Source organism: Coenobita brevimanus, chromosome 21 (genome assembly GCF_032717465.1).
Source record: "Coenobita brevimanus isolate Jiangsu-jjx chromosome 21, ASM3271746v2, whole genome shotgun sequence".
NCBI lineage: Eukaryota > Metazoa > Arthropoda > Malacostraca > Decapoda > Coenobitidae > Coenobita > Coenobita brevimanus.
Genome location: NC_136974.1, coordinates 26,176,595 through 26,191,059, shown reverse-complemented (window position 1 = coordinate 26,191,059; position 14,465 = coordinate 26,176,595). Strand labels below are relative to the sequence as shown.

The 14,465-nt window shown below is 44.2% G+C and overlaps 1 protein-coding gene across 1 annotated transcript in view; it reads left to right on the top strand.

The window, feature by feature from the left end:
* Ube4B (Ubiquitination factor E4B) overlaps positions 1–14,465 on the top strand; it is a 645,009-nt gene that overhangs the window by 64,603 nt on the left and 565,941 nt on the right. Inside the window, exon 5 of the mRNA XM_080266571.1 lies at positions 10,760–10,867. Coding sequence (XP_080122697.1) covers positions 10,760–10,867 — 108 coding nt within the window. The remainder of the gene's footprint in view (positions 1–10,759; positions 10,868–14,465) is intronic.

Genomic DNA, 14,465 nt, shown 5'->3' with positions numbered 1-14,465 from the left:
ATTCCCTTCATTGACTGGGTGACTGAGCAACTTAGTAACAGATTTTTGGGACGAGCTGCCTCTGCTGTGAAAGCAGTCAAGCTGGTGCCTACTTATGTGAGCTTGCTCACATCAGATGAAGAATGCAATATCCAGGAACAATACCGAGATATTCTGCTGAATTCATCATGCTTTTCTCAGGAGCTGAGACTCTGGAAACGCCACTGGGCAGCAGAAAAATCGAAGCCACAAACTATATCTGAAACCCTTGAGAAGGTGTGTTCAAATGGTCTGGAGAAACTCTTTTCAAACGTTGTGGTCGTACTTCACATTCTGCATACTGTCCCTGCGACTAGTGCTAGTGTGGAAAGGGCTAATTCTGCCTTGAGGTACGTGATGAATGTATTCAGAAGTTCCATGAGTGAACCTCACCTCAATTCCCTGATTCTCATGTACATCCTCAGCGATATTAAACTGGATTATGACGAAATCATTGACATGTATGTTAGGAGACATCCTAGACGTATGCTTTTCATCAATCCATTGGGGAACAAGTAGATCTTGATATTGATGGCTTAGTTTACTCGCTGAATAGTCATGGATTTACATATTGATAGTGTGGATGTTGTGATCATGAAGATTGTTTGTCAATGTCGGTGTTTCACTATTCATTCACAACCTATTTCCGAAGTTGGTTTGGTTACACAGCATCCTTCTGAAACATACAAGCATACACAATTCTGATGAAAGCCCAGCACGCTGTCATCTAATCAAAAGGATGATTTGTTAGCAAGTTGGGTTGGTTTGGTGTGACACACACACACACACACACACACACACACACACACACACACACACACACACACACACACACACACACACACACTACTTCCAGTTGGACAGGGGACTGTATACCCACTTTACCCCTGGATCTGAAAATGCTAATCACGCCCCCCTTTTAGTAAAATGCTGGATCCATCCCTGGAAGTCCTAGTGAGTGATGAACAGGGTGGCTTTAGAAGTGGCAGTGGATGTGTGGATCAAATACAGATACACCCCAGTTTGATGATGCAATTGGTTAATTAACCCATCATTATGCAGGGTATCGTATTTCAGGGTATGTTTAACTTATGAAGTATAGGGATGCAATTTTGAGCCTTAGGTTTCCCCTCCCAGCCAAGTCCTAAACTCACCCAGATGAGTCCAAAAACAAGTTTAAAGCCAATCTGAATGGCCTAACAGCTGTAAAAGAAGCTAACACTTGTAAATAACTCACCAAAACCAACAAATAAAATCTGAAAATCGTCAGATATACGTCGTGAAATAATCAAGCTTAGTAAACTGTACACTTGATGTAGTGCTGCCTACTTCTTCCTTAGCCTTTATCATTCTTTTTCTGTGCCCACCCTCCTCTCTTCCTATTTCTCCTATCTTTCCTGTCACTTCTTATTGCTTTTCGTTCCTTTACAGGTGGCTTTACATTGAGTGACAAGCCAGATGGTTTTCTGTAAGCAAGAAACCATTTACAACGCTGGGTGGTAACCATATAACCAAACCATACGTGCTTCCTACGTGTCAGTAAGTGGGTTGGTGGAGGGTTAGTGCCCCTCCCCGTAAAACAAACAACTCAGAGTCAAATGGCCACCCCATACGGGATTATGGCGTCTGGCAATAGTTAGATAGATAGATAGATAGACCCCAAAATGACAATGTTCACCCCACCAATGGTTAAAACACATTAATCTAAGTTTAAAAACAATTTATAAATCAAACTAAATGCACGGTTCTAGTCTAAAATATCATTAAAATCAGTAAAAAAAAAATCAAAACTCATTGTTAAACCGGCATTTATCCATCGCTAGGCGGGGTACAGTGGTATTTCTACCCCCATCGTCACTCGGGGGGTATCGTAAATCAAGGTACAGTACTACTGTATTTGCAGTGAGACAGATAGTGGAGAATGCTTGTGAGAAGGACAAAAAGGTGTTTATAGCATTTATGGATGTAGAAAAAGCATATGATTGAGTGGACAGAGAAGGATTGTGGAAGGTTTTGTCATGTACGGTGTAGACGGTAAGCTGCTAGGTGCCGTCAATAGTTTTTATGATGGTAGCAAGGCATATGTAAGAGTAAATGGGCATGTAAGTGAATGGTTCATGATCAGTGTGGGTGTGTGACAAGGTTGTGTGATGTCCCCTTGGTTGTTCAGTATATACTACTCAAAACAATTAAGGGAACAAGATTTTGATTTGTGATATTTCAGAATCTATGCTTTGTTTTGGTTCAGAATTTGCTTATGGGTATTCCCCGATATGTTAGCAATGAAAGGCAATGTTCAGCAAGGAATCAAAACAAGAACTTTATTGTTGGAACAAGCGGGTACCAGATAACCCCCAAAACAGAAATGAACAAGAGATAGGCTCAGCCACTGAATGTCTCAGAATTGTCTTAAAAACTGGTTCTGAAGTCTCTGATAATGAGTGTAACCTCCTCTTGCCTGGATGCACTCCCGACAACGACGAGTCATGCTCCGAATCACGCGTCATATGGCGTCCTGGGGGATGTTTCCCCACTCTGCCACCAAAGCTTCGGTAAGTGCTGGAACACTATCAGGCCGAAGTTGGCGAGCATGTACCCTCCGTGCCAGCATGTCCCAGACATGCTCGATGGGATTTAGGTCTGGTGAGCGTGCTGGCCATTCCATTATGGCGATCCCTTGCTCCTGGAGGAAGTTCATCGAGACACGTGCAGTGTGAGGGCGAGCATTGTCCTTCATGAAAAGGAACTCCTCTCCCACAGCTCCAGCAAAAGGCCATACCACAGGGTCCAGTATCTGTTCCACATATCGTGCAGCTGTCAGGGTACCGCCATTCAGCACAACGAGGTCTGTGCGTCCCTCAATGCATATGCCCCCCCAGACCATTACAGAACCACCACCATACCGGTCATGTTCCACAATGTTGCATGGTGCGTACCGCTCTCCAGCATGTCTCCACACTCTGATATGGCGGTTGTTGGTCGAAACACTGAATCTGCTTTCATCTGAGAACAGTACTGGGGTCCAGTGGCGTAACTGCCACTGTACATGATCTCGGGCGAACTCCAGACGTGCTCTTTGGTGAGCTGGGGTCAAAACTGGGGCCACAACAGGTCGTCTAGCCCGAAGGCCGTCCTCGTGAAGCCAGTTGCGCACAGTCTTGTTTGAGACACGGATCCCAGTCGCCCGTTGGAAGTCGTTTTGCAGTGCCCGGGCAGTACTCTGTCGATTCCGGGTGGCCAGCACTCGCAGGTAGTGGTCTTGTCTTGCGGATGTCATGCGTTTGCAACCTTGCCCAGGTCTTCTGGTGTACAGCCCGTCATCTTGGTATCGTCTCCAGAGCCAGTTGATGACGCTAGGAGACACTCCAAGCCCTTGGGCAACCCTTCTTTGGGTGTGTCCTTCCTCGAGCATCTGTAATGCTCGAGCCGCCTCAACTATGGACAAATACTGCCACACACACTCAGTGATGACAGGGAAACACAACAAAATCGCCCAAAGCCAGAAACACCTCATGTTGATGCTGATTTTGACCAATTCTACTTGATGAAAAATGAAATTTTCACTCTTTATATAGGGGTAGGGTGACACTCCCATTTTTATTGACATACTCAGAAAGGACAACTCTACTCACACAGATGTATTCGGTTCCTCAATCATTGCTCAGCTCACAACACTATTTCTGAACCCAAACAAAGCATAGATTCAGAAATATCACAAATCAAAATCTTGTTCCCTTAATTGGTTTGAGTAGTGTATATAGTGATGAGGTGATGAGAGAATTAAAAACACAAGTAATGGAGAGAAGGATGGCATTGGTAATGAATGGTGATGGATGGACTATCTCAAATTTGTTGTATGCTGATGATGCAGTGCTACTTGCATATACCGGACAAGAGCTTGGTAGACTAGTGAAGAGTTTTGCTGATGTCTGTGAGCGTCATGCATTGAGGGTAAATGTCGAATAGAGTAAAGTGATGGTAATCGAGAGAGAAGGTGACTCCCAGTTTGATGTTACAGTTCATGGAGAGAGACTGCAATTGGTAAGAGAATTCAAATACCTGGGTACAGTGATAGAAAAGAGAGGAAAATGTGCAAAAGAAGAGGAAAGTAGAGTGACACAAGGAAAGAAGGTAGCTGGTGCTATTAAGGCCTTGATATGAAGCACAGGCTTGAGTGTTGCAGCTGCATAAGGCTTACATGAAGGATTGTTAGTGCCAGCTTTAACATATGTATGTAAGACTATGGTGTGGCATGAAAATGAAAAGTCAGGAGTGAGAGCAGTGGTGATGAGACAGTTGAGGAGTGTATGTGGAGTGCAGAGAGTGGATAGGATACGAAATAATGTGATTCATTAAAGATGTGGAGTGAGGAAGTCTGTGGACACCAGAATCGAAAAAAGTGTGCTGAGATGGTATGGTCATGTGGAGAGAGTGGAAAACAATAGAGTGGTGAAAAAGGTATATCTGTGTGAATTTGAAGGAGGGAATAGGCGAGGTAGGCCAGGGAGAAAATGGAGGTTTATGGTGGATGAGTGTGTGAGGAAGAGAGGTACGGAAGTCGGTGAGGCTAGGGGATTGACAAGAGATCGAGCTAGCTGGATGAATGTTGTAAGAAGTGCATGATCAGGGATTTGGCACCCCTTTTTAATGTGACAGCGTTTGTATTGAACCTATTAAATATGTTTATGTCAAGCCACAGAATGTGGTGAAAGATTTTGATGTATCAGGTAGAGCCAGGATTCCAGGGGCTTGAATGATGAGTGAATGGAAGTGAGGCCCTTTGGAGTGGGCAAATTTGAGCTCTCTGGACGTTGCTACTCCTCATGCTGCCTTCAGTTGGAAAAGGAGATCCGGATGATGATAGTGACATTGATGAGTAGTAGTGAATAATAATAGTAATAATAATATTAATGATAATAATAATACCTGGATGGGGTAATAAAAGAGGTACAAGGTAGGGTAGTGGATGTTGGAGTGGCCCTGGTGAGAGAGGGTAGTGTTTGGAAACTCCGTGTACTGTTGTTTGCAGATGATACTGTGTTGTTGAGTGAAGACGAAGGAGAGCTGCAAGGCTTGGTGGATGAGTTTGGGAGAGTGTGTAAGAAACGGAATCTAAAGGTGAATGTAGGGAAGAGTAAAGTGATGATCTTTGAGAGAGGTGAAGTCAGTGAATGTACAGCGAGGTTGGATGGTGAGGAATTGGAAAATGTGAGTACGTTTAAGTACTTGGGTAGTGTGATGAGTAAGGATGGAGGTTTGGAGGGTGAAGTGCTTGAAGGGGTACAGCAGGGAAGAAAGGTTGCTGGTTCTTTGAAAGCAGTGATAAGAAACAGGGAAGTAAGCATGGAAGTGAAAAAGTTACTACATGACAGTATTGTGATACCAACTCTAACGTACGGAAGTGAAGCTTGGACGTTGTTGGAAGGACACAAGTCAAGAGTGAGAGAAGTGGAAATGAGTTATTTAAGAGGAGCCTGTGGAGTCACATGGAGAGACAGGCTGACGAATGAGGATATAAAGGAGCGTTGTGGTGTGGATGTGGATGTGATAGGAAGCGTTATGAGGAACACACTGAGGTGGTTTGGCCATGTGGAGAGGATGGAGGGTGAAAGACTGACGAAGAGAGTGTATGTGAGTGAGGTGGAGGGGGGAAGAGGGAGGGGGAGGCCGAGGATGAGGTGGAGGGATGGGGTGGAGAGGTATATGAGAGAGGGGGGTGTGAGTTGGGAGCAGGGCAGTGAAATGGTGGAGGACAGGGTGACTTGGAGGCAATTTGTTTGTGGCCACCCTAAACGGGATTGAGGCGTCTGGCAATAGATAGATAGAGAATAATAATAGAAATGAGTACGGGTGACTCTACACTCCTTCCTTTGTCTTTCTTTTTCTTCATTCTTTCCTCATTTTTCTGGCTACTGTATATGTGACTGCACTGAGTGACAAGCCAAATGCTTTCCTGTACACCAGGAAACCATTAACCACATTGGGTGGTAACCATATAACCAAATTATGGCACCTGATGATTAAGTGGGTAATTAAGGCACTCCAAACGGATTGAGCCTGTTCAGGTTTGTATCCAAGGGGTGGTTGGGGTTTATTGCTCATGTAATTCCACCAAGTGATGAGTGAGTCTTGTCACTTTCATTATAAATGTCAGGACCAATTTGCCTAGCCCTGGACTCCTACACTCCTCATGGGGCAGCACAGGATTAGATGATGTTGATATGAATCATCATCATCATCATCATCATCAATCAACATCCGGACCTCCTTTTCCACCCTATAGCAGGGTGAGTAGCAACATCCAGACAGCTCAAGTTTGCCCAGTCCAATGGGCCATGCTTCCATTCACTCACCATTCAAGCCCCCAGAATCCTGGCACAATCTGATACACCAAAAACATTCACCACGTTCTGTAGCTTCACACAAATGTATCCAACAGAGTCAAACTGGACACTGTTACATTAAAAAGGGGTGCCAAATCCCTGACCATGCACTTCTCACAACATTCATCCAGCCAGCTCGATCTCTTGTCAGTTCCTTAGCCTCATCGACTTCCACACCACTCTTCCTCACACACTCATCCACTATATCCCTTCACCTTGTCCTTGGCCTACTTTGCCTCCTCCCCTCTTCAGATTCGCTCAGATATGCCCTTTTCACCACTCTATTATCCATTCTCTCCACTTTACTGTGTCATCTCAGTACACTCTCTTCAATTCTGGTGTCCACAGACTTCCTCATGCCACATTTTTTACAAATCACATTATTACGTATCCTATCCACTCTCTGTACTCCACATACATTCCTCAGCAGTCCCATCTCCATTGCTCTCACTCTTGACTTTTCATTTTCATGCCACACCATAGTCTCACATCCATATGTTGAAGTTGGCACTAACACTCCTAAATGTAAGCCTTGTGCAGCTGCAACACTCAAGCCTCTGTTTCCTATCAAGGCCTTCATTGCACCAGCTACTTTCCTTCCATGTGTCACTCTTCGTTTGACTTCTTTTGCACATTTTCCTCTCTTTCTATTACTTTCTCCAGGTATCTGAACTCTCTCAGAAATTCCAATCTCTCTCAGAAATTCCAATCTCTCTCCATTCAGTGTAACTTCACACTGGGAGTCACTTTCTCTCTCTTTTCTGCATGTACTCTCAATGCACGATGCTCACAGACATCAGCACAACTCTCCACTAACAACCATGGGAACATCTCACAACCTTGTCGTACACCCACACTGGTCGTGAACCATTCACTTAGATGCCCATTTACCCTTATACATGCCCCATTACCATCATGAAAACTCTTGAATGCACCCAGCTGCTTACCATCTACATCGTACATGTGCAAAACCTTCCACAATCCTCCTCTGTCTACTTTGTCTTATGCTTTCTCCAGATCCATGAATGCCATAAACACCTTATAGTCCTTCTGACAAGCCTTCTCCACTATCTTTCTTACTGCAAATATTTGATCTACACATCCTCTGCTACTCCTAAAGCCACCCTGTTCATCACTCACTAGAACATCTAATATCTCTCTTACTTTCTCTATAGTAATTCTTCCATATACCTTTCCTACCACACTCACTAAACTTATGCCACTATAGTTCTTGCACTCACTTCACTCACCTTTATTTTTGTACACAGTACAATCACCACCTATTTCCAATGTGCTGGCAGTTTCACTTATCCATGCCTTCTTACATATCTCAAACAAGGAAATCATTCTTCTCTCTCTCCAGTATACTTATATCATTTCTGCATACGCCTCATCAACTCCCGCTGCCTTCCCATTTTTCATCCACTTCACAGCACCCTTCACCTGTGCGAGTGTCATGTTTCCTGGCATTGCATTCCCTCTCTGCACATCCCCAAAACCAGTAATGTTTACAGTTGCTCTGCTGTCTCTGTTCCCATTCATCAGACTTTCAAAATATTTTTTCCATCTGGTCTTTACTTCATCTCCAAGGATTAGTACTGTACTGTACCATCTATGTCCTTCATACCTTCACATTTCTTTCCGCTGTCGCTTCTTCATTTCTGCACCACTTTCCGGAACAGCTTCCTATTTTCAGAGTAGGTTGCATTCATTTTCCTTCCCAGGTCATCATTTACCTTCTTTTTCTTCTTCTCAAGTGTCTTTTCATTCATTTTGCTCTCAATATATTCAGTTCTTATTTTAATTGAACCCCTGTCCTGTAACCACTCTAGCCACTTCCTCCTCTTTTCTTGCACTGCTCTCTTAACCTCTTCATCCCACCATGCTATACCTTGCTTCTTTGTTGTTACTCTTGCCACACCACACACTGCTTTATTATTCCTAACTAAAAAATAATAATAATAATCCGTATACCTATCATCCTATCCTATGTCGTCTCATAAAGGAGCGTAGGAACCTGGGGCCAGGGAAGTTGGTCCGACATTTAAGATGAGAGTGACTAGCCTTTCATCCCTGAGTGGTATTACGTGAGCAATGAACCCCAACTGCCCCTTGGATATTAACCTACACAGGCTCAGTCTGATTGGAGCAACCTTATTACGCACTAAACCACTAGGCGCCATAATTTGGTTATATGGTTACCACTCAGCGTAGTAAATGGTTTCCTAGTGTACAGGAAACTGTTTAGCTTGTCACTCAGTGAGGAGTCGCCCATAGGCAGAAGGAAGCGGAAAGAAAGATGTAAGAGGGAGTGTAAAGTCACCCATAGGCAGAAGATAGAGGAAAGAATGAAGTAAGAAGACAGAAGAGGAAGGATGGGATAGTGGAAGGGGCAGACACTCAAAGCAGCTCAACATCGAGTGAGTGGATGGTGAGCGCCCCCGCCTACCAATAATAATAATAATAATAATAATAGCATTAATAACACAGTAATAATAATAACAGTACACAGAGAGTCGCCATTAGGTGAGCAAGGCCGATGCTTGCATGCATGTTGGAGCCTTTATAAACTAAGCAAATGATGTCTTTGTTGTCTTTTGCTTGGATTTTTATTTTGATTCCCTGTATGTTAGTGAAAGATATTTGAGTGATAAATTGTGATCTTTTAGATAGGTGGAGGGGGGGTATTAGTTTGCAAACAACTGTGAGTCAGCAGAAATGGATAGAGTTTTGCCACTGTTAGTCCAGTAAATTAGTGTTTTACAGTATGAGCATCCCACTGATGAGCAGCGAGGAGTGTTCTTGTGAAGAGAGAAACCTGTACTTTACACAGGAAAAATCATCCAGCATACTACCATTATGCCGGGAATCAAACCTGGGACTCTCAGGGGAGAGCAAGTGAGCCTGAAGAGGGTGAGATAAACCCCTGGTACTCGGGCAAGTAGATGCTTTTAACCTGTAGATTGTGCAAGTCCCTTTTTTTATCCCATCCCATGGTGCTCAAAAAACGAAGGAAAAAAGTTCTTTTTTTTTAGTTTTTGGTTATTATAAACTTGAAGATAAACATCCAGGGCATCGTCTGGTTAAAAGAAAAAATGTCTCTTTCTCTTCTTCTTTGTGTAGCACCGTGTGCAAGTTTACATAGGGGTCGAGTTTACGGTGATGCACGGCCAGCACAGCCTGAGCTGCGGCTCACAGTGTGACGCTGCCCAGCCCAAGCTGTGTCTCACAATCCACGGGTTAATCAGTGGGGACAGAGGGACATTGGTTACAAGATTGTGACAATGTGAGATAACTTTTACATGGTTGTGACATAGTGGATAGCTACCTGGCTCTCACCTGAGAGTCCCGGGTTCAATTCCCGGCATAACAGTAACATATTGGATGGTTTTTCTTGTGTAAAGTACAGGTTTCTCTCTTCATTCTGACTTGCCATAAGTCTATCTATCTATCTATCTATTGCCAGACGCCTCAATCCCGTTTGGGGTGGCCACAAACAAATCGCCTCCAAGTCGCCCTGTCCCCCGCCATTTCACTGCCCTGCTCCCAACTCACACCCCCCTCTCTCATATACCTCTCCACCCCATCCCTCCATCTCATCCTCGGTCTCCCCCTCCCTCTTCCACCCTCCACCTTACTCATATACACTCTCTTCGTCAGTCTTTCACCCTCCATCCTCTCCACATGGCCAAACCACCTGGCCACATGGCCATAAGTGCTTGGGATAAATTAAAAGCATCTACTTGCCCGAGTGCCAGAAGGTTATCTCATTCTCTTCAGGCCCACAGTGGGGGTGCAGGGATGGTGGTTACATGATTGTGACAATGTGAGATAACTTTTACCTGGTCGTGGCATAATGGATTGCTGCCAGGCGCTCACCTGAGAGTCCGAGGTTCGATTCCCGGCATAGTGGTAATACAGTGCTGCATACTGGATTATTTTTCTTGTACAAAGTACAGGTTTCACTATTCATTCTGATGCCATAAGTGCATGAGATAGATTAAAAGCATCTACTTGCCTGAGTGCCAGGGAGCTATCTCACCCTCTTCAGGCCCACAGGGTTGGGTGCCAAGGGATATTGGTTACAAAATTGTAACAATGTGAGATAACTTTTACCTGGTTGTGGCATAGTGGATTGCTGCCAGGCACTCACCTGAGAGTCCCGGATTTGATTCCTGGCATAATGATAATATATTGGAGAATGTTCTTGTTTTGAGTATATCATTGTCACATGTTTTTTACTGAATAATCAGTGAATTTTATAATCAGATAAATCACAATTTAGGTGTATTCTGTGTTAAACTAACATTTGTATGAGATAATAATGGTATTATGTGTATGTGTGTTTTTGATACCAGAGTGTAAGCACAAGTGAGGTGTCTGAGGAGCTGCTGTGGTCAACCCTGTCAAATTTGCTGCAGTGTTCATGGCCAGGGGTCTCCACATCACATCCTACCACTCTGCAGGTCAGTACTTATAGTTTTGTTTTTATGTCTAGTAATTGTCATATCACAGTATTATTAGTGGTAAAATGTCATAGTGTGGTAAACTTGGACTAGGCACAGGCCAAATTAGGGATCATGTTGGTTAAAGGATAGTAATTTGTACTGTATGCATATCCATATGGAGTATGTTTTGATTAATGATACCAGTATAACTTTCTGGAGTCTCAGGAGAAAGAATACATCCCATGTATTTCATTGGTATTGGAAAGGTGGCTAAAAGGGTCTAGAATCCATCTGTCTGTGAGCTTTTGAAATGATTTTTGTCCCCCACCGTTTGCATTGCAAGCAACCATGTAGCTTGTACAGTAGTCTATAGGAGAAATGGAGATGATGACTGGGACTTTTGTTTTCCTCAAATTTTGTCCATAAAGAGGTTTCCCTACTCCATTATTGTATATGTTGGATATATGGTTAGGATGATAGTGTTCATGCACTTAAAGTAATTGGTCCACCATCCACTCGCTCAGTGTATAGCTTCCTTCTGATGACTTTACACTGAATGACAAGCCATATAGTTTTGTGTAACCCAATCAGCCATTTATTACATTGGATGGTAACCATATGAGCAGATGATGCCTTGTGATCTAGTGGGTTAAGGCAATCCAGCTGGATGAGGCCTGTAAAGGTTTACATCTGGGTGGTGGTTGAGGTTTATTACTCACAGAATGCCACTGAGGGGTGAGTGAGGTTGAATACATCACCTTAACCCTTACACTACGGGCATGTTTCCCAATGTTTTGCATGTCCCGCAGGGTTATTCGGGCTCCGACAGACTCTCAAAAAATATTTGCCAAAAATCAGTTATTAGTCCTAGAATATTAAAATTACATATGCATATGGCACATACCTTCAGCTTTCTCCTGGGATGTTTGTTGAGCCTTCGTCGATTACTGTAGGACTAGTGGAGACCTCTGAAGTTGGGTAACGAAGTCTCCACTTTACACTTCCCGACAACCCGTAATATGATTACCACAGCCAGATATTAACACTATAAACACTACTGTATGATTATCAAGTAGTTTGGGATCCATACTCCAAAAAAAATCCACTGTGAAAGCAATGAAAATTACGAGCGCATATGACCTTCCCACTTGCGCTAGTTTGCTGTTGGTATTCTGTCATTTATTATTCATAAAACCCCTCACACTTTATATTTCTGTTACTATATAACACTTATATATATCTGGAGTCTTTATCCATAAGTTTCCTTCAGTAGTATTAGTTTATTGTTACTGAAGTCATTCAATTTTTCATTCAGTAAAATACGTAGAGAGCCACGGATTCACTTTCACTGTTATAACATCAAGTATTTGTACTCATATTCTTATATTACTAATTACTTACATTTCTATTTACATTTTCTATTGTATTTTCAATATTTACACTTCTATTTTACTTACACTATGTTATTCACTGTCACTTTCAGTAACATAAAACTATATTACACTGTTCAGTCATATGTACTGTACATCCATTGCTTTCACTTGCTATTTACACATTATTTGCACATTATTTTCCTTTCCCACTTGCACTTTTAGAACTGCATCTGGCTGTGGTAATCAAAGAAGCAGGTAACACAGAGGGGAACCTGGCACTCAGCGCACTGCCAAGAGGTGCGTTTGTGCTCAGGTGTGCGTTGGGTGGTATGTGCACACACCTGGCACCTGTGGATCGCAGCCTTCCTCTTGCCTGTGGCAGGCATTTGCACCAGTCTGTGCTGATCCATGTACGCCCTCTGCTCAAGTCTGTCGGGAAGTGTTGCTGGATGGTGCCTTGGAGTTGCTGCTGTCACCCTACCATATCTTTCCAGCAGCTGCTGAACACAAGTCCTGGCGAACAACCTCAGGGAGAAGGACTTGGGTGGCTTGACCTTCATCTTGTACAGGATGAAGGCGTTCAGCATCGTCATGTCTATGAGATGCAGAAAAACTTTCCTGTACCAGCTAGTATTCTTCCTGAGGCAGTCAATCTCTCCAATCATCATGTCGGACTTGTCCACCAGCCGCATGTTGATATTGTAGTCTAACACAGCATCAGGTTTCCTCACAGGTTCGCCTGTCCTACGGTTGACCTTCCCACTGTCTCTCATTTCCCCCTTATGTGCGGTGGTGAGCATGTGCACGACCCTCTTGTCATGCCACCTTATTGCCAGCATCTTCTCAGACTTGCGTAGGTGCACGTCTCCTAGCTGTGAGGTTCCTGCCTCTGGGAATTTAGGGAAGTGGGCACGATTACTCTTGACAGTGCCGCAGGAGCCGATGCCGTGCTCTGAAAGGTATTTGGCAAGTTTCGGTGCTGTATAATAGTTGTCTGTATACAGCACATGATTCCCACCAAAATACCTTTCAAGGAGCACTTTCACTACACAGCCTGAGAAGCCAAGGGGGGGTGTTTTATCCAGATCGACAGTGCTGGCTGAATAAATGATGATGTCAAGGATGTACCCCATCTTACAGTCGCACAGTACAAAGAACTTGATTCCAAAGCGATGGCGTTTGCCTGGAATGTATTGCACAAACCTAAGACGTCCTCTGAAGAAAACCAAGGATTCGTCAATGACAGCCTTCTGAAAGGGGTGAAAGAATGTCATAAACTTATCCTTCATTCTGCCCAGAATCTCCCGGATCTTCCAGAGTGGGTCGGTTTGGGAAGGTACATCGTTGTCGGCAAAGTGCAGGTTTCCCATGATGTTCCGGAAGCGATCTCTGGCCATGTACTTATTGAAGGTGGGTGAGGGTAGTAAGGGGTCCATGGACCAGTATTCTTCCAACTCCTGCTTCTTTGAGTGTGGCATGAGAAGCATGAGGGCGAAGAACACATACAGCTCCTGCACTCCCAGCATGGACCACTGTTGCATCTTGGCTGCACCTGTACCACTTGCAGCACATTGTGATTCATACCTGTTGGTCTCATCACATATGTGCTGCATGACTTCGTCATCGAGGAAGGCCAAAAGGAAGTCCACACACTCAGCATTATCGTCAAGAGTGAAGGCAGGCTGTACTCCTGAGGAACTCTCATCAAAATCGAGATGTTCAGGGACAAAATCGGACCCTTCCGTCCATGCGAAGGCGTCCAGGATTCCCTGTCGTGGCGGTGTAGGGTGGGTGAGGGTGGAGGGTGGCTGTGAGGCAGATTTATCAGGTTCAAGGTCACTCGCACTGACACTGGGTTGCTGTACAGCACTAGCAGCCCTTACTCTACTAGCAACTCTACTTTTACGGGTCAGGGATTTACCTCTTCCTCTGCGGCCTGCCTTTACTGTTGATGCTGGTGGTGACTCTGACGACGAAGACTCCGGAGATAATTCAGCAGAAGAAGAGGAAGAAATGAGTGAAGTGGGGCTTGGGGAATGGGGAGGTGAATCAACTCGGGACTCATGCCGGGCTGGGTCACGCGGGGCCATTGTTCCGGGGCTAACCCGCCGCTTTTTCACTCCCTTCCCAAATTCCCTCCCTTGCTGCACTAACGGCTCCTTTCCCTTGGAGCTAGGGATAACTTGGGACACTGAAGCACTCGTACTAGTAGTTTCTGGCACGATTTCCTCACCCGGCTCATC